Raw genomic sequence first — 23,592 nt, 5'->3', positions numbered from 1 at the left:
TCAGATCCGCACTCCTCACTCTGGTCCAACTCAGGTAGTGGCTCTGATCCCATCTTAGTCAGGTTCACTATGTTAACAAATATAATTTCGTTCAAAATTTTGGTAGATTAGCAAAACTATACATTTCTGGAATACTCAGAGCATGAGGAATCCAAAAATTAATGTGTGCATTTGCATAGACACCTTTGCGAAAATGACACTCAGGACAGTGATGAAGTCAGGTTCACTATGTTAACAAATATAATTTCATTCAAAATTTTGGGAGATTAGCAAACCTGTACATTTTTGGAATCATTAGAGCATGGAGAATCCGAAAATCAATGTTGGCATTTGCACAGACACCTGCATGGCCGCCATTTTGGATTTTCAAAATGGCCACCATAAAATACATATTTTGCGCTATCTCGGCTTCTAGTCAACCTAGAAACTTAATTAAATATGCTAATCCTATGTTTTCTGGGTTAAGGAATCCAATAAAGGCCTCAAAATAGTGCTCAGGATTATAGAAAACCAACAAACAAAGGTAATTGAAAACCATTGTCTTTATATTTGTGATATAACTGTATTACATAATACATGATATTGCAAGTCCTTTGAAGTTATAGGTATGGGTTTATAAAGCAAGAAAGCAGCCTTGTTAGTACCAGATTGAACTATAAGTCCTATACATAGGATCTACTAGGTCTACACCGTTCAGGAATATGCTTTTACAGATCTTCATCACTGTCCTGAGGGTCATTTTCGCAAAGGTCTCTATGCAAATGCAAACATTAATTTTGGGATTCCTCATGCTCTGATTATTCCAGAAATGTATAGTTTTGCTAATCTACCAAAATTTTGAACGAAAAAAACATAGTGAACCTGACTATCTGCCCGAAATGGCGTCCGGCCCTCGTTAATATCCCTGGCTGGTGACGTCAGCATTGGCGCACTGCTCTGCCAATCAGAGCCTCCACCGACTCGCCCCTGTGCACGCCCACTGCGTCACTCCAACTCTCGTCCCCTACTCCGTGGTCCTTGTGTTATAGCACGTGCTATCCGAGGTGGGTAGGCCTCTTGGAGGTGTAAATGGTGGTGGCCAATCGTGGTGGTGTTCTAGCCTGATTTCTTCCTAAGTCATGTCAGGGGGGAAGGCGTCATTTAGTGTTGTACTAAAGGTCCTAACTAATGTTTAAGTGGTGTGCAGTGCCAAAATGGGCATAGGTTTGGCTACCAGGTGAGACATACAAGGGCTGTACTCATTATTCCCTACACTAACTAACACACGAATCTCCTGGTAGATTCACAATCATACATCTTAACCCGACAAACGCCTACATATGACTTATTACAGGTAGATTCCCTATCACGATATCTCGAAGCATGTTACCTACTCAGATCTACTCTGCTCTACATATTGCTTTATCAAATTCGTAACACAGCCCCCCCCCTAACCCCCCCCCCCCTGGAACCGTAGCTCCTGCAAGGTTCACTGCAGGCGCTACCATTCCAGCCTGCAGGTGCTACCATTGTGCTTACTGTCACACTTACTGTCACATACTTAATTAACCTATGAAATAAATCAGGAAGGGCTGTGGGAAGTGAGTCGGACGACCTACCTACACTTCCTTAGCAACTAAACTCCTTAACCATAATGCAATCAAATATGTACATTGATCTTCTTTGTTCCTGGGGAGGGAGGAAACAAACAACATGCAAAAATCTACCTTATCCACACAACTTAACCTAACTCAAAAATTCAAAAACTCCACAAAACATTTTTACATACCCCGGTCTAGAGACGGCGTCCCCCAGTGGATGCCACAAGACACAACCTTACCTGCGGGGCCATCCCAATGCACCCCCTAAATTTCCACGGGCCCTGTCCAGATGTTGCAGGTGAGTGACATGGCTCGGTGGATTTCGCCCACATTCATTCAACACAAACCCCCTTATCCACTCATTCTCATTCCAAAACTCACCAAAGCATTTCAAAAGTCAACAAAGCACTTAGACAATACACCCTCCTGCAGGACCATGGCATTGATGTCATTCGTGTGTGTGTGCATTCCTCAACTAGGCAGCGGGGAGGTACCGCACAAAAAGATGGTGGGGGCGCTTCAGGCTGTGGTGCCCGCAGTCCCAAAAACAAGTCAACCGACTTACAAGTTCATTGCCCCCCCCTCCCTTTACCTCTTGGTCCCGTGACAGCCCAACAGCCCCTTTCCGCCGTTACCTCGCCGGTGAGTGTCTCCACACACACCAGGCTCCCTTGCCTCCTGCTTCAGCACAGCAACACAGGTCACCGGGGGACTTCCTCACCCCGCGGCGCCCAACCAGACCCTCCACCGACGAGCTCCAATTTCCAGTTACCACCGGCTGCCAGGGGTAATTGCCGCAGAGGGGGGCCGCAGGCATCGCTCCTCAGAGCTTGATCCGTACCTGCAGACACACACACCTTCCCCACCCACAAGACCCCAAAACACATTTCCTCCCCCGCTGCCATTCAATTCTCCACACAACTCAGCACAATTCATAGATGGTGTACAAAAGATGTTTAATTTTGCACAGACACCTGCAGTTCACAGTTCCACAGTCCCCCAGAAATCCCCCAGTTCACAGTTCAAATCATTACACGTTTCCATTTCCAAAACACATTTCAAAACTCAATAATCATCACTCGCTCATATTTCTCCAACCTCACGACCACATGAAAACACATCACCTCGATACATAAACACACGCCACCCACAAGACACTGTGTGGCTCCCATTCCATCCCCCTCACCGGCCATGTCATCGCTCTCACCCGCCTCCCAACTCCAAATTACATGTCCCTCAAAATTTCCACAAGCAAGTCCTGAAGCCTGGGACAGTACTCCTCAAAACACTCACCTCAAGTGCAGGTAACTATCGGTTGGTCAGGTCCAAAGTGCAATCCACCCATCACAATCCCGAAATTTCTCATTGGGCCTACCAAATCTCTCTTTTGTCCCCACTACACTGGCAAGTATGTGGATCCGCATCCAACGGTGATCATCACTACACAACTACCTGTGGCCACGACAGCTCTGCACCTCTACCGTGCAAGGGACATCGGGACAAGGTGAGCAGTCAAAACGCCAACATGGCCCATGAGTGTCCATAAGGGTGCGACCCACCATCCATCCTCCGGCCCCCCTGCGAGGAACACGGCTGCACCAGCCCCAGCTGGCCGATGTGGTGAGCACCTGCTGCCACAACACACACTACCGCACACACAACCTCGGCCCTGGGGGAGACGGTCGCAGTGCGTGGCATTCCCCTCACGTCACCTACGCCGCCCTCTCGTCCCCCAGTCCACAGAACCGCAGCCCCCCCAGTGCTCACCCACACTTGACCACACCAAGGTCCAGTCAACAGCCATGCTCCACCAGGAGACCCACCCAGAAGACATGGTCCACACACCTCGGACATGCACAGCACCACGTTGACCCTCAGGCTACACAACTACATCCCCATAACCCTGCGTCCCAAATATCAGCACAGTTGCCCCCACAACCAGTTGAAAGCTGTGTCCTGCTACCCTATTAATTTTATCACAGCCTCCAACACTTTGGTCTACACACCTGGATCAATAATGGCGTCACTGTACAGTGTCCACCATTTCTCTTCACACAATTCACCCCTTAATTTACATCTAACCCACAGATTACCCATGCCAAACATTTTTCGCCATTTTACTAATCTCAACCAAAGAAAGATGCTTTGCCATACACATGCCAGCCGAGCATGGCCCATATGCTCGGCTCGTTACACATTCCCGATTCACATTCCCATGGCTCTCTTCCCAAACCGAGAGTCCATAAATCATAACGGAGCATCTGTGGAAGGTCACTCACACCATCACGTTCCACAGATGCCCCAATGGTTGTCCGGCAGGCTATGTCCATCCCTGTCCATGCGGTTTGACCCGCATCCATGGACCAACCACCATGCCAGGTCACCACATGCTGGTTGTCCCAGAGTCTCAGGGAGAGGGTGTCAGGCCGCATGCCCGGGTGGTCACTATGTCAGGCCCAAGCTGGCCATCCGCGGTGCCACCACCAAAGCGCGACCCACAACACCTCCCCCTAGTGGTCCTCAATATTTGCCATCCCAGGCTTGAGAGACCACCTCGGACCCCCCGGAGGACTTAACCCCCACCAGAGCTGGTGGCTCGGGCCGGCGCCCCGATGGACAAGGGACGCCACACTCCACCAGACCCCTCGTGGGGCCCAGGTCGTACCATGCCACCCAAGGCTGGACCCCACGTCCAAATCACGCCAGCACAGCCCCCCAGCTGGCTGGCATCACCAAATTTTGAAAGGGGCAACTTTTGCCCGAGGCCATCACCATTGACCTCTCCTGGTCTAAATCCCGCAGCCCGGGGACCAACTCCAACCATGGCTGCTCCAAATCAATTTCCCATTTTTATTTAATTTTAAATTTCCTTTTAGAAATTTTCATTTCCTGTGCCAAACCGCAGCTGCAGGTAACAACCTCTACCACCGGTTGTTCTGCCCATCCCTGCAGCTGGTCCAAATTCCCTACGGGGACCAAATCTCCAGAGGCTCTATCTCCCGACTCCCTGACTATGTCCGAATCCAGCCCGGAGCCAACACACTCCCCCAACTGGTTCTGCAATTTCGGAGCCTCTGTTACCAAATCGTAGTGCACGGCGAGGGTCCCCATTGTCATTCCAACCACCTCCTCGGACCAACTCACCTCATTACCCAGACTCATTTGGGCCTGGTCAAATCCTACCTCCATGGGACTGTCCCAGGTCCCCAGCCGCTGAATCACAACAAGCTCATCCTCATCATCAACACCACAAATCATTTCTGGCCCCGACAGGCTTTCATCAAAATCCCCAATAAATACCGGGTCCGGCTCAATCACTCGGACCCCCAATTGCTCTGCACCACCGCCCTGGTGCTGCACCAATTCCAATTCATCCCCCTGTTGAGGTGTTGTGACATCCACCCGGTCCCGACAAACAACTAGGCCAGGTGGGAAACATTCCCTATTGCAATTTGCACATTCCACGCTCACGTGTGCGCATTCCCCATTCACCTGTTGGCATTCCCCGTTCACCTGTGGACACTCCACGTTTACCTGCAGGCATTCCCCATCTACCTGTTCACATTCCACAACTGCCATTCCCTGCAGGCATTCCCCATTCACCTGTGGACATTCCCCATCCACCTCTGCACCTGCTGCCTCTCCATCTACCTGTGGGCACTCCACAATCACCTGTGCACATACATCAATTGCCATTCCCTGCAGGCATTCCCCATTCACCTCTACACATGCCGTTCCCACTGCAATTCCCAATTTGTCTTCCCCCCGTTCAATTCCCAATTTTGCCGTTGCCGGCTCCTGAGCCCCGATTGTTCCTTCCAATTTTCCATCCTTTCCTTCATTTGTTCATTCCTTTCATTTTTCCCTCCAATCCCTCAATTTTGCTGTCCATCCCTTCAATCTGTTCTTTCAATCCCTCCTTTAATCTATCCATTTGCCCCTCCATTTCGTCTTTTAATCCTTCAATTTTATCACTCTGAGCATTCAATTCCCCCTTCAACCTATCAATTTTATTTCCCATCCCTTCAATTTTTCCCTCCAATCGATCACTCATTCCCTTCATTCCTTCCCTACATTCATTCCCCTGGGACTCCATTTTGCTTTCCATTCCTCCAATTTTATTTTCCAACCCACTTTTCATTTCTCCCATTTGATTTCCCAATCGCTCACTATCGGCCCTCTGAGCATTTAATAAGTTTACTATAGTCTGGATATCTATGGGGCCGTCCCCACGGCAGGGAGCGCTCCGCCACGGTCCTCTACCCCCTCTATTTCCGGCTCACTCCCTAAACTGACGGAGGCCTCGCTACGTACCTCCATCTCGTCAATCTCCGACATCCGCTTTCCGGAAGATCGTTTCCTGCGCACGTATTTATTTTAATTCCAAAAAAACACAATTTAAATTTGGCGAAGACGCGATATCGCGCTCCGTATGTCCAATCGACTATCAAATTTCACCGCCTCGACTATAAAAAAAATTTGCGTTTGAACGTCGGGCCGTGTCGGGCCGTGGCCGATGTATGCCCGACCGTGTCGATGTCTTGCCGCGGACAAAAAAATTTGTCCGACGGGTTCGAATCCCACACTCCTGACACCAAATGTCGCGCAACCGCCGACATTTATATCAGGCGATCGCGGATGTCGATCACGAAGGCTTTAACTCCGAGGCGGAAGCTCAATGGCGGATTCCAAAATCTAAAACCCCTAAGCGCGCGGAATGGAGGGAAGCAGCGCAAGCCCCGCAGCCTTATCGATCAAATCAATCACCCGGTAAACTGCGTTCAGGTATTATGTACAAAAAGTAAAACAAGGGTTTATTGGGAAAAGCAAAGACAGGAAAAGCACGCGCGGATAACAAAATAAGGTAGCTAAATTGGGATCCCACACACAACAGATATCAAATACAAAACGAGGGAATATGAATTAACAAAAAGAACACGTCACGTTGTGTACAGTGTATGCGGAGCTCGGGCTTATCTGTCTCGTCGTCTTCCTTGGCTGCTGTCCAACACCGCTCCGCCTTGCCCGACCGCACACCACGAGGTCCTTCGCTCCAAGTCCCTCAAGGCCTCACTCCAAGCGCCACGCGTCCCACGCAGGCTCGCGGCTCCACACGGGGTCGACTCCGACCAAAGTCCTGCCGCGTCTCAAACCCAACTGCTCAAAACGGACTCAGGCTCTGCACTGCACTGCCAGGAATCCAACTGCTCTGGATCAACTGCCAACTCTGCCCGTGCGCACCTCAAAAACTGCCTGGCGTTCTCTCAACTCAACTCGTGCTGAACTCCACTGTCAGGATCGCACCTCAAAACGAACTCCTGATCAGATCCGCACTCCTCACTCTGGTCCAACTCAGGTTGGGGCTCTGATCTCATCTGCCAGAAATGGCGCCCGGCCCTCGTTAATATCCCTGGCTGGTGACGTCAGCATTGGCGCACTGCTCTGCCAATCAGAGCCTCCACCGACTCGCCCCTGTGCACGCCCACTGCGTCACTCCAACTCTCGTCCCCTACTCCGTGGTCCTTGTGTTATAGCACGTGCTATGCGAGGTGGGTAGGCCTCTCGGAGGTGTAAATGGTGGCGGCCAATTGTGGCGGTGTTCTAGCCTGATTTCTTCCTAAGTCATGTCAGGGGGGAAGGCGTCATTTAGTGTTGTACTAAAGGTCCTAACTAATGTTTAAGTGGTGTGCAGTGCCAAAATTGACATAGGTTTGGCTCCCAGGTGAGACTTACAAGGGTTCTACTCATTATTCCCTACACTAACACACAAATCTCCTGGTAGATTCACAATCATACATCTGAACCTGACAAACGCCTACACATGACTTATTACAGGTAGATTCCCTATCGCGACATCTCGAAGCATGTTACCTACTCAGATCTACTCTGCTCTACATATTGCTCTACCAAATCCGAAACAATATGTTGGCCCCATAAATTGAACATGTCTTTCAATACTGGCAAATCTCACTGCCTCACTCTGTTACTGGCAAATCTCACTGCCTCAGAAGATAATCCAACAAATGCTCCTATCTATTTGATGGACAGCCACTGCCAAAGCCAGCCGCAGACTGGGCATCCACCATCGTTCCAAATTATTCCTTGAAAAATCCAAAATACGCACAGTGGACATGGTCTTTGTCCATAGATCTATGGAGTAATGCTGTATCCTATGGGCTGGGGACAAAGTATCGCATCTCTCACCAGGATTCTGTGAAATCTAAAGCTCTTACCATGATTGGTATTTTCTGTAATGAGGCCAAAGCACGAGGACCGTTACATTGCAGACTCATCCGTGGCCAGTGTTTTTTAAATTTTATTTAAGTACCTGCCTTCTCGGCTGGCTTGCTCTGCTCTCTCAGCTCCATCCTTCAAGATGCATTTGTTCTTCCAGTAACCACCTTCTGGTTCAACTCTGAAAATTCAACAACTATCGGGGATTCCTCTTCGCAGTGGTTGTACCCCCCAACGTAAGTCGGGGGCCAAATCTTCCCCATTCTTCCCTGCTGCCGGATTCGTAAGGGCAGTGTGATCACGGTCAGAGTGCCGAACTGTCTTGCATGAAGCGGCCCTTTCGCTCTTGTCTCCTCTCTCTCTCTCTCTAACTCTGTTGTGGCCTTGAGTTCATGACGGTGGAGGTACACCATCCTGGATGTGTGGGATCTCTGGGTCGCTCCTGTGAGATAGATCGGCTGTCTCCGTGCCACGGGCTTGTTCGACAGAACTGTCTGGGACAACAACAACTTTGAAAATTCAAGCTTTCCACCCACCTCCACTCTCTTATGTTTTACTTATTAACCTCACCAGAGGAGAGGGTTTTACATTTGGGGTCCCTTTGTCTTTATGTCTGTCTGTTTGTCTGTCCACACATAATATGCCAAAGTAGACCATAATTTTTACACGTTATCTTTCTCAACCAAGTACGTCTATAAAACGTGTACAATAAGAATGCAAGTACATTTATAACATATGTAAGGTACAATTAGAATGCGAATACGTCTATAAAATACGTACCTCTATAAAGTATGTACAATTAAAATGCAAGTACATTTATAACGCATGTAATGGTAAAATTATAATGTGAGTACGTCTATAAAATATGTACTATAAAATCACAAAACACCACACAAAACATGTCCTGGCAAGGGTCTGCAATCTCCGATTGCTCTTTCTAGTTTCTATTTTGTGGAACTGTCTATTTGTGAAACACTTCTGTGCAGGGCTTAAAGCAAGCAGGTGGTGCATCACCATCTCATCCCTAACTTCAATCTTTTCTACCCTAATTTAATCCTTCCTAACTCAACATTTTTACTTACAGGTTACACAGTTTCCTCCCCTTCTCTCTATCTTCGATTTTTGTTTGTTAATTCCCTTGTATATTGTCCAATTGTTGCCCTTTTATCCTGTCACCAGACTTCTGTGAGCCTCGATTTTGTATGGCAGGGAAAAAACTAAACAAAAACAAAATGAATCGAAAAAGAAAACGAAAAAAAACAAACTTCAGCAAACAATACAGTTTTCTTTGTTTGAACCTCCTGCAATAGTGTGAGAATAACACACCTTCAGGTACTGGTGCATACAGTAACGACACACCCGCTGTTTTAGCAGGCTGCGTACCCGGCAAGGGTTGGGCAAAAAGCCGCATTTTGGCTGCAGAAAAAGAAGAAAAAAAGGGCAAGCATTATGACAAAAAGTCATAATCTTTTGTCAACACACAATTATCGCTAAGAAAAAAAAAAAAATTGTCACACCCGTGTCCGAAGGAAGTGGTGCAATTTGGAAGTGTGTGTGCAATCCATGCAAGTTCCAGGACTTCCAGATTCTAACAACTTTAGAACCCATTAGAATTACTCTTTGGAACCCCTTAGAATCACCCTTTAGAACCCACCAGAATTACCTTATAGAACCCCTTAGAATTAAACACGGTGGATACGAAAGAAAGGTTCTTCTTGTTCATTTTTAATAGACGGACAGATGGATGGAAGGACGGACATAACCAAATATTGAAGCGGCTTCACCGCTTAAAAAAAAAAACCTAAAAAAAAAATCGAAAAAAAAAATAAATCAAAAAGTGCACACAGATGTAGAAACAATCATGCTTGGTACAATGACCTCAAGTCTAACCTAATTAGGATGCTATTAGGTTTATTTATAGTTGGCTAGCATTGAATTTTGTATTTTTATTTTGTATAAGATATTATCCACAATGAAATTTTGGAAAGAGAAAAGAAAACAAAATAAATCAAAAGTTCTGGTGATCACCAAGTGAGCTTGGCCAGGGCTAACCTTGATTTCAATACACAACACATCAGCATGGGGTTCCAGGCCTTCTGGAGGCTGCAAACGAGTAAGATTGGGCAAACGCGTTGCGAAGCCGCTCCAAACATCCATGGTTTTGCCGTGTCTTGATGCTGCATGACCAGAAAATTGGGTCAGTGGAACAAAACTACAGTATGTACAACAGCTGCCAATGTTAATATGCAAAAATAAAGCTTCAGAAACACTTCTGCTAACCTGGTCGAAAATGATGTATTTGGGCCGAGATCCGCTTTGCAAGATCAGTGGGCATTTCTGCAAGTTCCTGCAAAAGAAAAACTGCAAGGATTAAAAACAACACCTCTCTCCAGGAATTGAGGCAGGCCAATACACCTATATCCAATATCTGGCACTGAAGGCCTGTGTTGAGTCCATCGTCGACAACCGCATCATTGGCCTGTCCTTTTGCAGCCGCCTCTCCGGTACCTTTGCTCCAGTGATCGTCAAATTTTTGATGACTTTATAATAGCAAGTGCTTCATTAAAGTACCAGCACACGGAACATGTCCAACATTTGGAGCAGACAACTGCCCCGGAGCAAAATCACTAGATACAAGTCCTGCCATATACAAGTCATTCAGCAACTGAAAAGGTGGGAGGAATTCTTATAATATTTAAAAATCAGTCCTTCTTCCACGCATGAATGCAAGCACTGCATGGTAGGAGCAGGAAACATATTAAAATACAACAATTTGCTTCCAATGTCAAGCAAAACAATGAAGCCCATGTGCCTTTTCTAACCCAAACCCCCCTGCCCTCCCCCACCTCCTTACCCCCTTCCCAAAGCCTGACCCGAACAGCTCACTTCCCAAATCTAGACTGTTACAAAACGATTGTCCTCGAAGGCTTGTCTTCCCAAAACAAATTGACATTTCTTTGGCACAAGTGTTGAATCTCACCCCACAATGGACGTAGGCTGGACCAATAAGGGACTTCATGACCTGTTGTGTGTAATCAATCATGTTCCTCAGGCGTTCTGCCACATTAGTGAGAGCCTGCAATAAATGAAAAGAAAAAGTAAATAATGGAGAGCAGAGAATAAATAAAATAAATAATCATAGATATTTCCTTTCCACTCCAATAAAATATAAAGGAAGGGGATTCGTCTACATTTACTGCCGGTCCATCACACGTCCAATATTAAAATACAGACATGATTATAAAGCAAGCACAAAATGCGTGTACCATAAAAAATCCCAAAAGCTCTTGGACAAGAAACACAGCATGGTTGCCTCCAAATGACTTCCGGTTTCCCGGTCATGGTTGCTTCTCATGGTCCTCCGAGTGATCTGCTTCCGACTTTGTGTCGACTGTCCTTCGTAGTGTGTGGACTGCCATGTATTTTTTCATGCTCATTCAATATATTACAATCCTGCATTTGAGGCTCAGATCGTTTTGGGACGAACCCGATTTTGTTTTTTTTCCCCCCAACTTTCCCATACTCACTAACCATGTCACCAACCCCTCCATCCCATAATTCACCACCCTCGCTTTAACTTTAACGTTCTGTTAAATTTTTTTTACCTTGTTTGTCGATCATTCTTCCCGTTAACCACGTGTTCGACAGACCCTGCCTCCTTACCCATATTACTTCTAGTTAACTCGTCCCTTTCCACCCTGCCTCAAACCATTCCCTTTTCACCCCTCAGCCCAAATTGGGCTAAGGGGTATTGTCGTCACGGGCGTCCGTCAACTTTTGGTTTCCACCAATTTCGAGCAGAATGACTTGTCCGATTAAATTCATTTTTGCGGTGTGTGTTGGGGTTGGGTAGAGGAAGGTTCATGGGTGCGTTGCGATTTTCAATATGGCCGCCACGGTAGCCATCTTGAAATTGGTTTCCGTCAATTTCGAGCAGAACGGCTTGTCCGATTAAATCCATGTTTGCAGTGTGTGTTGGGGTTGAGTAGAGGAAGGTTCATGGGTGCGCTGCGATTTTCAATATCCGCCACGGTAGCCATCTTTAAATTGGTTTCCGTCAATTTCAAGCAGAACGGCTTGTCCGATTAAATCCATTTTTGCAGTGTGTGTTGGGGTTGAGTAGAGGAAGGTTCCTTTCGAAAATGGGAGTGCTGCGATTTTCAATATGGCCGCCATGGCAGCCATCTTGAAATTGGTTTCCACAATGCATGGGCTGAGGGGTTACGCCCGCTTTGCGGTGCTATTTATTTCCTTCTCAAAGCGACATCAAATAATAATAATTAAATGCCATTAATTCATAACTCACTTCTTAAAATTAATTCACTCCTGAACGTCCCTTCCTCCTCCCCTTTCACCCCATCAACGTAAACAATTTTAAAATGTTGAATTTTCTACATACTTCCAAATACTCTTCCCGCATTCTGCTCCATCCCGAGATAACTCACAAACTGGTGCCTCATCCACCATCGTGATCATATTGCAATCTCTTTTTAAAATATTGCCATCACAATTTTGATGTCAGTCTTCGTCTTTCTCCTCTGAATACTTAAATCCAACCCATTTTGTATGTGGGACTATGGAGACAAACTCCCTCACGTCAGTACCCTCCCCAACATCACCTTCATACCATTGTTTCACTACACCCACTCCAGGCTCCCCACCCCTGATTGGTGCCCACCCAAGTCCTTACCCCTCCACCCATGCCCCTCTCCCACTTTTTGCTTACTCCAAGCCCTATCACCTCTTCGCTTACTCCATGCCCAACTCTCTCCTTGCTTTCTTCACTCCTTGCAAAGGAAACCTCCTTCTGCTTGTTGAAGTGAACCCCCTCCCCCTTTACCTCACTGCTTGCCTAAGCATGAAGCCTCCCCTCTCTGCTTCACCAGCATCCCACCCCCCTCTCTGCTTCACCAGAGTCTCGACCGCCCTGCTTCCCCAGCATCCCACAGAATCCTGTGGTGGGGCAGTTGCCTTAAAACAACTTGCCTTTTCTTCTTGGAAGGCAAATCTGACCGAAGGCAACCTCAGACAATTATACAAAGGCCAGAAATAAGTGTGTCCACTCTCTGGAGGCCAGAAAATAACATCTGGCCAAGCTCAACCTGTCTCCTTGAACAACCTGGTGCCATTTTCTCAAGTCTGTCTCTGGTGTATACTCTCCCTCCATCCCTTCCCTCACTTCAAATGGTACCACAGCTGAATCTACTCGTGAGCAGGCAGAATGCCTCAATTCTGTGTTGACTTCCAAATGCTGTTTATCTAACCCCTCACTCTCACAACCCAACTGGTCTTGGACAGAGTGTCTTTCTCACCTAAGAAGGTGGAGATGTTTCTGACAAACCTAGACTCTGCTTCTGTGAAAGGCCAATATGGCATTAGTAGTGCTATATGTAGATTACTGTATGTAGATGCTTGAGCGCCACCTGCTGGGTGGCGCATGTTCGGATCACTATAAATAAAGCACGTTGCATGCTTGTTCCTCGGGCCTCGTCTTGTCTCTCGTATTATGGGTGTACACTACAGTTAGTGAGGAGGATGGCTGACAATCGAGTCAGTATTCATGGTAAATTTCCTACTTTCAGTGGCGATTATTTTGAACTTTTCGTTGAATAATTCGGAGTTTTATTTCATCGCAAATGACGTGCACAGTGAAATCACAAAGAAGGCCATTCTTCTTTCTTCACTGTCCTCGGACAAGTATCGGCTTTTGTGTGACTTGGTCGCTCCCAACAAGCCGAAAAACGACATCTTGACGTTCCAGTCTATCATCCAGAAGATTAAGGAACCAACTAAGCCTGGAAAATCACCACAACTAGTGAGGTATGAATTCGATAATTTGATGAGGAGCTCAGGAGAGCGCGTAGCCGATTTTGTGGAAAGATTGAAAAATCTGTCTGTCGCCTGCAAGTTCACACAAGATGAGTATCCTGCCAGGCTCGAGGATAGATTTATTGTTGGTTTACAAGATCAGAATATGGTTTCTGCGATACTTCGTATCAACTTTGAGGACATTACATTTGTCAATGCAGTTGAAACCACATCAGCTGTCCCTGAAAGATGCACGAGTCATCACCGGTCAGACCATGGAGGTCGGCACAGGAATCTACAGGGTGTATGGGTCACCTCAGACTCCGAGAAGAACCTTCAGTAAGAAACACACCAGGGAATACCGTGAGCCACAGTCACAACACTTCCAGTCAGGTGGCAAAGTGCCCTCTCAGGCATGTTGGGGTGCAGAGGTCAACACTTCTGTCATGCTTGTCCCTATAATGACAGTGTGTGTTTGAATTGTCAGAAGGTGGGCCATCTGAAACATGTCTGCCGAGCGGCATCAACCACTGTACACGTCATGGACGACGATAACGACACGGGTCAAGATGTTCAACCAATGTTGGGTCTTTTTTCAGTGGGAACTCCAAAAGCTCGACCAATCAGGGTAGATGTTGTGGTCGTCATTACTCCTATCACATTCCAAGTCGACACTGGTGCTGCAGTCTCCATCATAAGCAAGCACACCTCGCGTAAGCTGTGCGGTTTGAAGCTCATCAGTTCGGACCTCACACTGTACACCAACACCAGCGAGAAAATAAAGCCGATTGGGGTAGTTGATGTCTCAGTGAGATATCAAGGCTATTATGCCGATCTCAGGTTAAATGTGGTTTGAGGAAGTGGAGCATTCCTTCTCAGTCATGACTGGCTAATTCACATGAAGCTGCACTGGTCAGGGATTCACCTGGTGCAAACCACACCATGTCAGTTGGAGCACCGATTGGAGCAGATGTTTCAAAAGCATCAAGGCCTATTTTCCAATGAGCATGGCAAACTCAAGGATGTACAGGCCAAGCTCTTCATGAAGGAGGGCATGGCTACTCGTTTTTGTAAACTGAAGGCAGTCCCATATGCTCTCTGTGACAGGGTGAAAGGAGACTTAGAGAGGCTCGAGGCCTATGGAATAATGAATTGAACTGGGCCACTCCAGTCACCACGGTGCTGAAGCAGAATAGTGATGTTCGATTATGTGGGGACTTTAAGGCTACAGTCAACCGAGCTCTTCGTATCGAGCAGTACCCTCTTCCATCGATCGATGAGATGTATACAATTGGCAGGGAGTAAATTATTTACAAAATTCGACCTGCGGGATGCATGTTTTCATCTGGAAATGGAGCCCGGTAGTAGTGACCTGTTAACGATCAAGACGTGTCAAGTACTCTATTGATACACCCGACTCCGTTTTGGGATTGATTTGGCCACGGCTATGTGGCAGAAAACTATAGATCCGGTTTTTTGTAGATCTTCCTGCACAATCCTACCTGCATGACATACTCATTGCAGTAAAAACGGCTGAGGAACACTTGTGGTCTCCGCTTGATATATGGACATGTGTGCTTTTTTTCCAACACAATTTGGAGTACAATGGGCACATCATTACACTAGATGGGCTGTTGAAGGGCCCACGGAAGGTAGATGTGATTCGGCACATGCCATCGCCACAAGACAAAATCCATGTTCGCTAATTCATCGGTATGGCGCAGTACAACCAGAGACTGGTGAGCAACCTGAGCTCTGAGTTGACCCCGTTAACTCGGCTGCTCAAAAAGGAGTAACGATGGGCATGGAGACCCAACCAACAGGCAGTTTTTGATAGTGTAAACCTTCTACTCACAGGGGATACGATTCTCGTTCACTACGAAGCCAAACGTCTGCTCACCTTAGCATGTGATAGCTCTGTCTACGTCATTGGAGCAGTTCTATCACACAAAGTGAATGATGGCTCTGAACGCCCTGTTTTGCATCTCACACCCTGTGAACGGCAGAACAGAAATATGCCCAAATGAAGCGGGAGGCTCTCAGCCTTGTCTGGGGAGTGCGAATGTTTCATCAGCACATGCTGAGCCATCATTTCACCCTGCAGATTGATCATAAACCACTTCAATTTGTCCTGGAACTAAAACGAGGTTTCCCAGTCACTGCTGCAGCATGGATACAACAAAGGTGTTTGTTTCCTCGCTGCCGAGAGCAATGATATCCAGTTCTGTGGCACTGAGAAAAATGCCAACTTTGATGGTCTCCCTCGTTTGCCTTGCAAAGGGGATCCATCTGAATCGTCCGATCAGGTTGATGTGTTCACACTGTCCCAGATCCAGTGTGGGCATGTCACAGCTAAGCAGGTGGCTGGTGAAACAGCCCACGATCCTGTGCTCATCGGTCTGTGTCCGTGTGTGTGTGTCATGTCCAAAACTTGATCATACCTTTGAAGTATTAATTTAATGGTCGTATTTCGGCACAGCCATCAATTTGTATTGATTATGAGCTTGCAAAACCACACACGTTTTCTGTTGAACCAGCAATGCTGGACATTCTCGTCAGTTCGGACCAGAGAAAATGCACAACCCCTTCTACCTGGTGCCCATGATGCTCAAAATGTGATGGGTTCTTTAGGCTATGAGCCAGACCCCCCAAATTGACCGGTCGGTACCATACAGATGGAGTAAGGCTCATTGTGATTTTTAGCAAGATATATGTCCCTAGATATGAAAAAAAAGTGATAGCAGTGTATAACTCTCGGCCATCTCTGTGTTATCACCCGAATTATTATTATACGCCCGCTTCGCTTCGCCAAAAAATGTGATATTTGCTAAAATTGGAATAAATATGTTTTTAAGGACCACAGAGTGCCAATAATTTGCATACTGGATGCCAACTAATATAGTAATAGAAATATAGAACATTTGTGCGGGTTATTTATCAAATTACAAAAAATATGTTAAATTTAGTGAAAAAGTGGTCGAAATCGCTTCGAGTTCAGAATTCACATTGTACATTTATGTCAATATTTCAAAAATGAAAACTCCCAGAGTAACATTTGACCCCTCAAAATCTTCACAAGGAACCTTCAGTCAAGATGGTTGAACGGTTGGTTGAATGGTTAGGGGGTATGGTTGAACATATTTTGAACTTTGCCAAAATATGTGCCCCAAACAACCACCATATTACAAAGTAATGACATATTCCAATGCAATGGTTCCTTGCGAAGATTTTGAGGGGTCAAATGTTACTCTGGGAGTTTTCATTTTTGAAATATTGACAAAAATGTACAATGTGAATTCTGAACTCGAAGCGATTTCGACCACTTTTTCACTAAATTTAACATATCTTTTGTCATTATATCAAAAATTTGATAAATAACCCCCACAAATGTTCTATATTTCTATTACTATATTAGTTGGCATCCAGTATGCAAATTATTGGCACTCTGTGGTCCTTAAAAACATATTTATTCCAATTTTAGCAAATATCACATTTTTGGGCGAAGCGAAGCGGGCGTATAATAATATTTCGGGTGATAACACAGAGATGGCCGAGAGTTATACACTGCTATCACTTTTTTTTCATATCTAGGGACATATATCTTGCTAAAAATCACAATGAGCCTTACTCCATCTGTATGGTACCGACCAACCCCCTTGGCTCATAGCCTATAATAATATTTCGGGTGATAACACAGAGATGGCCGAGAGTTATACACTGCTATCACTTTTTTTTCATATCGGACATATATCTTGCTAAAAATCACAATGAGCCTTACTCCATCTGTATGGTACCGACCAACCCCCTTGGCTCATAGCCTACTTCTGGTATGTCACCCTCAACAAATCAGGAAGAATCTGTTTGTGTCACCTAGTCACCCTGTTTAACCTGTACGTCTCAGATCGCATCCTCAGCACTTACAGGATTTTGTCTATTAACTCTAGCCATTTAGAGGGGGAGGAAGTGTGCTGGAGGTAGACTACTATATGCAGATGCTTGAGCGCCACCTGCTGGGCGGTGCATGATCATAACCACTATAATTAAAGCACTGTTGCATGCTTTGTCTTGAGCCTTGCCTCATCTCTCGTTACTCATATTGTCAGTGAACACCACAAGTACATGTATTCTAAAAACCTGTGTAGATGCTCTTGCTCATCTTCTTTCTGCTCTGTTTACTCATTCTCTCTGGGAATGTTCATTCTCTCTGGGTCAATTTCCATTGGCCTGGAAGTTAACAAACATCCCTGCAATGCACAAACATGGTGCAAAAGCTGATCCTCTTAATTACAGGCTGATTAGCTTGCTTCCAACTATAAACAAGGACATGGAATCTATCATTGCAGTTCACATCAAATCCTTCCTTTTCTCCAACAGCGCAGATCATCAGTTAGGTTTCAGAACTGTTTATTTTACCATGGACATGCTGCTTCTACTCCACCAACAATGGATGGAAGCATTCAATCTCAAACCTGAGATCACAGACATCTCCAGGGGCGGATCCAGGGAGGGAAGACACATGTCGCCCCCCCCCCCCCAAAGCGATCATTTTTTTCCACATGCATTGACGGGCGCATAACTGAAGATGTTTTCTCGGAATGTGGGAAACTGTCTCGTATAAATTTTTCGTAAAAAATTCCACTGCAAAGACAACATTGTCGTGTCCCCGGGGTTAAGACCCATGGGTGACGGATGGCCGACCGAGCTTTAACTCTGAGGCATACGAGGCAAATTGATGGTGGTTCCTTTGGCACACACGGGGGAGGGATAACGAGGCCCTTACCTGAACGGACGAACGTGAAAAGGGTTTTCCGAAACCACAAACAAAAAAAACGTACAAGACACAGGAATTGGAAATGCACAAATAATGAGTTTAATGAAAATAATGCAAAGAGAACAAACCGAACGGTAAGGTAAAACCAATTCCTATATTGAGGCGCCTCCACTCGGACTCACATACAACACAAGGGGAAAACGAAAGTAAAAATAAATAACGTTTCTGCCGGCCAGCACTTAACTCTGGCCTCGACGAGCACTTGGTGGGGTCGCCTTGAACCACTGCGCGGGAAACACACCAGATGACGTGGAGCCGCTCCCGTGGCCAGCCGCCGGCGTGAGGCAAGTAGACAGGATAGCCTCCTTACGATGGGAGTTGTCCACAAAAACTCCCCCACAGCTCTGAGGTTTCTCTCAGGCGCACAAGGCATGAAGCGCAGCAATCACGAAGCCAGTACCAGAGAGAGCGAAAGAATGCATCCGCCGCGAAAGAATGCATCCGCCTGCTATGAACACCGGAACCGAGACAGCAAAATGGTGGTTGTTTCGCCTTTTCTTTTCCCTCGTTCTAGAAAGTTCCCTCTGACGTCATGCGCGCTCCAATATCACCATTGTGCTGTTGAATTGTCCCAACCAATTTCCTTCGGGGTATGGCCTCAAGGCTATTGTTGACGTCCAGAGAAGGTTCGGCTGGGCGGGGTAGTCATGTCTGAGTACCGTCGGCGATCGGGTTGTTGTAATTATGTGCCGAGTGCGTGGCTGGCCGAGTAAATGTCTTTAGAGCAAAGGGAAAAATCACAGGGGCATTTACACACTGGGAATTTATCCTTATGCCCTACCTAATTAGCATAGCTCCACCCCTCGCATGGACACACATAACGCTTACACAGACATTCATCCCCAACTTAGATACATGAATGTTTCTTCTTTGTGACATTCGGGGCACGCTAATCTATACAATTCTATCTGGACTAAGGTATTTCATCACCTACCCCCACACGTAACAACATATAATAAGGAAGGCAAGCCTACCTAATATTGCATCGTGTTTCAAAAATTGAAACGCAAAATCTGCAACGATTGCATTTAAGACTAGAACGGCACTTAGTAGAGAGCATACCTACACCTGTTGAACAGTTTGCATTTTATATCTCAGAGTAGACTAGAAAAATCACAATACAGAATCACATTTAATCAAAATCAATCACAGGAATCACCATCCATAACCTTTGAGATATCCTGCTATGTATCGTTTTTGGCCCTATCTCCCAATGGTGAAGAATCACTTAAAACATTAACTAATTCTCATATCCGAATCCATATTCAGATCTTCGCCTAAATTGAATCAAATCGTCCTCGTCAGGCACCATCCGGTCCACCAAGTTTCGTCCAAATCCGTCCACAACTTTTTGAGATATCCTGCTATGTATCGTTTTCAGCCCCATCTCCCAATGGTGAAGAATCTATAAAAAAATTCTCGTAGCCGGATCCGAATCCGGATCTTCACCAAAATCTAATCATTTCGTCATTGTGACATATGCTACATCTCTGCCAAATTTCGTCCGAATCTGTCTACAACCTTTTCAGATAACCTGTTCACAAACGGACAGACAAACAAACAGACAGACAGGGATGAAAACATAACCTCCATCCACCTTTGGTGGCAGAAGTAACAATGGCCGATTCAATGTTTGGTGTTATATGTGCACAGATAGATTGAGTTAGACATTGAAAGGGTAGTGGACATGTATGCAAGAAACCATCCCCAAAAGATGTTATTTATGAATCCTCTTTCTGATTAAATAGATTTCACAAAACAATCGCAGTGATGTCACACATCAACTTTTTTGCTGTAATGGTCATTATCGTTGCAGTTTAGTAGGTACAATTGATTTGCTATGATCATTATGCCATTTGTTTCATTATATGCAATGTCTGCTTTTCATTCAATTGGATTTCTATGATAAGACAGTAATTAAAATAAATGTTGAGTTTTTAGCAAAAGTATTTTTCATTACAGTGCTGTACTTCTTTCAAGTGATTTAGAGCGTTCCTTGTCGATATTTAGAATAGTCTTTAGAATTTATGACAAAAGAAAGACCCACAAAAGATGTTCCCCTCACTCTGCTCAGCTAAATTATATTTTTCAGTGCAATGTAAATCTTTGCAACCCCCTCCCTCTTTCCCCTTAACCTAAAATCATGAATCCGCACCTGGTCTCTCTCGATATATCTTGAGCATTTGATACAGTCTAGCACACCACCCTGATCTTCAAACTCTATGCTTATGACATCCAAGGCTCCTCTCTTGGCTTACTGAATTCCTGGTCCAAAAATTGGAATTTATATTTCAAACCTGATACTGAGGTTGGACTGAGGTGATGTTTCCACCCGAGCTGTCTGTGAGGAAGATACCTGAAAAAGTTATGTATGGATTCGAATGAAATGTGGTGGACACGTTGGGTATGCAACAAGTAAACAACGATTAGATTTTGGTGAAGATCCAAATACGAGAATTTTTCAATTTTACAAGTGATTCTTCACTATTGAGAGATGAGGCTAAACATGATACTGTATTTCAAAATGTTTGCGACAGATAATTATGATTCAACTTTTCCTGTTGTTCAGGCTCCACTGCCATATGCTACTATGGATATATTACATAGTAAGTCTTTAACAATACTTTCTTTTTTGAAAATCCAAATTCCTTCTCAATAATTATGTCACGCCCCAGAAAGCACTCTTTGCCATTCCGCTTCTCTTTTTGATATCTGTTAGACACTTTCCATCCTCTGGTACGCTCGCTCCAAGATATGTGTAACTTGAAACTTTGGTCTTGGGACCTGATAGTAACTTTCATGTTTCATCAAAGACCATAACTTTTGTCTTTTCGGAACTTATTTATATCCCGTACTCTTGGCAAATTTTATATTGTCAATCAGAAGCTGCAGCTTTTCTTCAGTGTTGACAATAACAGTGCATTCTGGCATTCCACGTGGCAGCTTTCCAGCAGTAGTTTGCTGACGATGCATGTTTGCATGCGGGAGCACACTCCATTCACTGGGCTAGATGGGCATCAGCTTCAAAGCAAGCTCCCTCCTATCTGCCAAGCTCTTCATCCCGTCTTGTTTTGTTGTTGTTGATACAGGCCAAGACAATGTTTATGTATGTGTAACACCGGGGAGACATGATTCATAAAGTGCTCAATTTTGTTTATTCAAGAATTTGTTTCTCATTATACTAATGTTGGTGGTAGTCAGTGAACGTGTCAAACAATTAGGCTAACCATTATTAACACTAGCAGAGTACCTGACCTACGAGCGATCTTGTTCCATGCATGCAACACGTTCTTCTGACTTGCTGATATTTTTATTTGAGCGGTGTATAGGCAACTGACAGTTGCCTTAATCGCTCCCAAAAATAAAATAACCCGAATTATTTGCATGAAGCAAAAACATGTCTCCACTGTTTATGATTCAAAACACCTCTGCCCTGGAAAATGTGGGGACAGGAATACTGCACTGTAAAGGGTGGGACTTGTAATACCCTCCCCCACCTGGAGGCGGCACTACACGATACACATTTACATAGAGAATTTGCGCTCCCTCACCCCCAAGACCACCGGCAAAGATAAAAACACCCCTATATACTAAATGGGATTATGCTGATCCTATGTAGCAAGTCTGGATGTAATCAGCCCCAAACTGTAGGAGGGGTAGCGCGACAAAAACACACTGGTCCGTGAATTATAGCAAGGACCCCCCCCCCCCAAAACCCTACCTCTGCCCTCCCCCCCAAAAGGAGAGGTCAAACTACACCTATGTGCAAGATGTTAAACTAACACATGTTCTTCATGGAGCTGATTGCTGGTCAGATCATAGTCTCGTGCAATCAAAGCTACAACTTCTTGTTCACCCCAAATCGCACAAAACATGCCTCACAGGGACTTAATGTTACAAATCTGAAAATCTAAACACGGCAGTTCTCCACTCATCTGTCAATCCAACTTAAGACATTCCTAAGAATATAGATGATGTCATTGCAGAGTGGAAAGCACTTCGAGGTATGATCTCCAACTCTTGCAGTTGAATGCATACACCATACAAAGCAATGGCATGTGGACTAGTTTGATGAAAATGACAAATCTCAAACAGAAAACAGGAAATGATTCAACAGCTAACGACATTTCTCATTCTAAGAAAGTTCACTATAAAGTGGTGTCACCAGTTCCAGCAGATAATTTGTCAAATGAAAAAAAAAAATGACGGTTTTCTCAAAAGATGAATTGCAGGCGTTAGCTGGTCTGCATGACACCAAGCACTTCTGTGAAGTGGTAATACGCGTTTATGGTCCAACACGACCTACAGCCATGCATATAAGTAGGTGAGATGAAAAATAAATAAATCACATGGCCCAGATGAGGTAATTAAAAGTGGTGGGCATGCTCTTATTAATAACTTGCACCCGCTATTCAACACATTTGGGCACAGGAGACAGTCCCACAGCAGCTTGAAGATAACATCATAAAGATCTACAAATCGAAAGGATCCAAGAGCGACTGTGGAAGTTACCAAGGAATTTCCCTGCTCTTGGTCGCTTTGAAGATTCTTGCATGGATTATTCAAACCAAAATAGTTATAATGTACTTCTTGAAACATAGTGTGGTTTTCATCTTTGAACAGAGAAGCACAAGCCATGATACTGACTGCTCGCCAAATATAAGAAAAATGCAGTGAACAGCCTCAGCCATTGTATGTACACAGCATTTGTTGATGTAACCAAGGCATGACACTGTCAACCGGCTTGCACTCTGGAAAGACCTCAGCAATTTGGCTGCCCTTACACATTTGTCAGCATAGTGTGCCAGTTCCATGATGAAAGTCAGAAGAGTCACCATGAAGGAGAGTTGTCAGCAGCCTTTCCTATTTCTGCACAAATGGGGTTAAGCAAGGTTGTGTACTGACATTTGAACTGTTCCTTGCAGCCATATTACAAGAGGCCTTGCAAGACTGCACCGAAGGAGTTGCCATTTGATTCCAAACCAATAAACGTTTCAATTTGGCATGGCTGCAAGCAAACACCAAAATCACAGCAGCACTTGTTCAGGAGCTATTGTATGCAGACAATTGTGCGCTGATGGCCCATTCGGAAATAGACCTCCAAAAGCTGACATGCTGCATATGCTTGACTTGACCAAT

General features: G+C 45.3%; 1 protein-coding gene across 1 annotated transcript in view; it reads right to left on the bottom strand.

The window, feature by feature from the left end:
* Positions 1–23,592, bottom strand: part of IPPK (inositol-pentakisphosphate 2-kinase) — an 86,531-nt gene that overhangs the window by 36,880 nt on the left and 26,059 nt on the right. Inside the window, exons 4-7 of the mRNA XM_078776153.1 lie at positions 10,795–10,890; positions 10,095–10,161; positions 9,867–9,991; positions 9,141–9,230 (exon numbers count right to left, since the gene is read on the bottom strand). Coding sequence (XP_078632279.1) covers positions 9,141–9,230; positions 9,867–9,991; positions 10,095–10,161; positions 10,795–10,890 — 378 coding nt within the window. The remainder of the gene's footprint in view (positions 1–9,140; positions 9,231–9,866; positions 9,992–10,094; positions 10,162–10,794; positions 10,891–23,592) is intronic.

Source organism: Myxine glutinosa, chromosome 4 (genome assembly GCF_964187855.1).
Source record: "Myxine glutinosa chromosome 4, kmMyxGlut1.1, whole genome shotgun sequence".
Lineage (NCBI taxonomy): Eukaryota > Metazoa > Chordata > Myxini > Myxiniformes > Myxinidae > Myxine > Myxine glutinosa.
This window is presented reverse-complemented; position numbering and strand designations above follow the sequence as displayed.